Below are 703 nucleotides of genomic sequence, written 5' to 3' on the forward strand. Positions count from 1 at the left end.
AAGGCGAAAGGGTCCATTATCTCCATGTTGTGTTCCCTCACATTTAGGCAACGATGAAACAGAGTCGGTCATCCAACGCATCGACACATAATATTTTCCCACTTTTGTTGCGAAAGACCTACACAGAACGCATGACAAAGCCCTGTAGTGCCAGAGTCATACTGACGCAGTAGTTCCACACAACCCAGTGTCCAGGTTTACAGTATATATAACTAAAATCATCCGCAGAAGTTGTCAACAGCAAATAACTATCTGGGGTTTTTGTATGTAGAAAGACGGTCGTACCTTCAAATATTAGTTTTTCTCCAGACTGGAGTTTAATAACGCGCAAATTCTGTGCTAACATCGGTCTTGGTCACTTTCCCACTCACTGACAGGCTGCCTAGACACCGGGAGACTGGTAACTGAGCGAAGGCAACAGCCACATTTAGCTAGTACCGGCAGCCTCTCGGGGGCGCTGCCAAGACACTTGTTGAGTCCGCGAATTTTGTAATTCCTGTGAGCAGCCACGCGAGAAAGGCGGATGGTTTTGAGTGGGGTCTTTTCTGAGTGTCGGTTCGTTGTGATTATCATGTGTTGCGTCCGATGGGGCTCTTGGACAGGGCTGTTGGCGATAGAGCATGTCCTACTAGGAGTAACTCTTCTAAAATGTAGTGAATGATTTCATAATTATAGTTTCATTTAAGAATTCTAATATTTTGAT

General features: G+C 45.0%; 1 protein-coding gene across 1 annotated transcript in view; it reads right to left on the reverse strand.

The window, feature by feature from the left end:
* Positions 1-390, reverse strand: part of LOC119591574 — a gene marked incomplete in the record, with an annotated part of 18,606 nt that extends 18,216 nt beyond the window's left edge. Inside the window, 1 exon segment of the mRNA XM_037940336.1 lies at positions 286-390. Within this exon segment, the coding sequence (XP_037796264.1) occupies positions 286-346 (61 nt within the window).
* Positions 391-703: the final 313 nt, after the last annotated feature.

Source organism: Penaeus monodon, chromosome 28 (assembly GCF_015228065.2).
Source record: "Penaeus monodon isolate SGIC_2016 chromosome 28, NSTDA_Pmon_1, whole genome shotgun sequence".
Lineage (NCBI taxonomy): Eukaryota > Metazoa > Arthropoda > Malacostraca > Decapoda > Penaeidae > Penaeus > Penaeus monodon.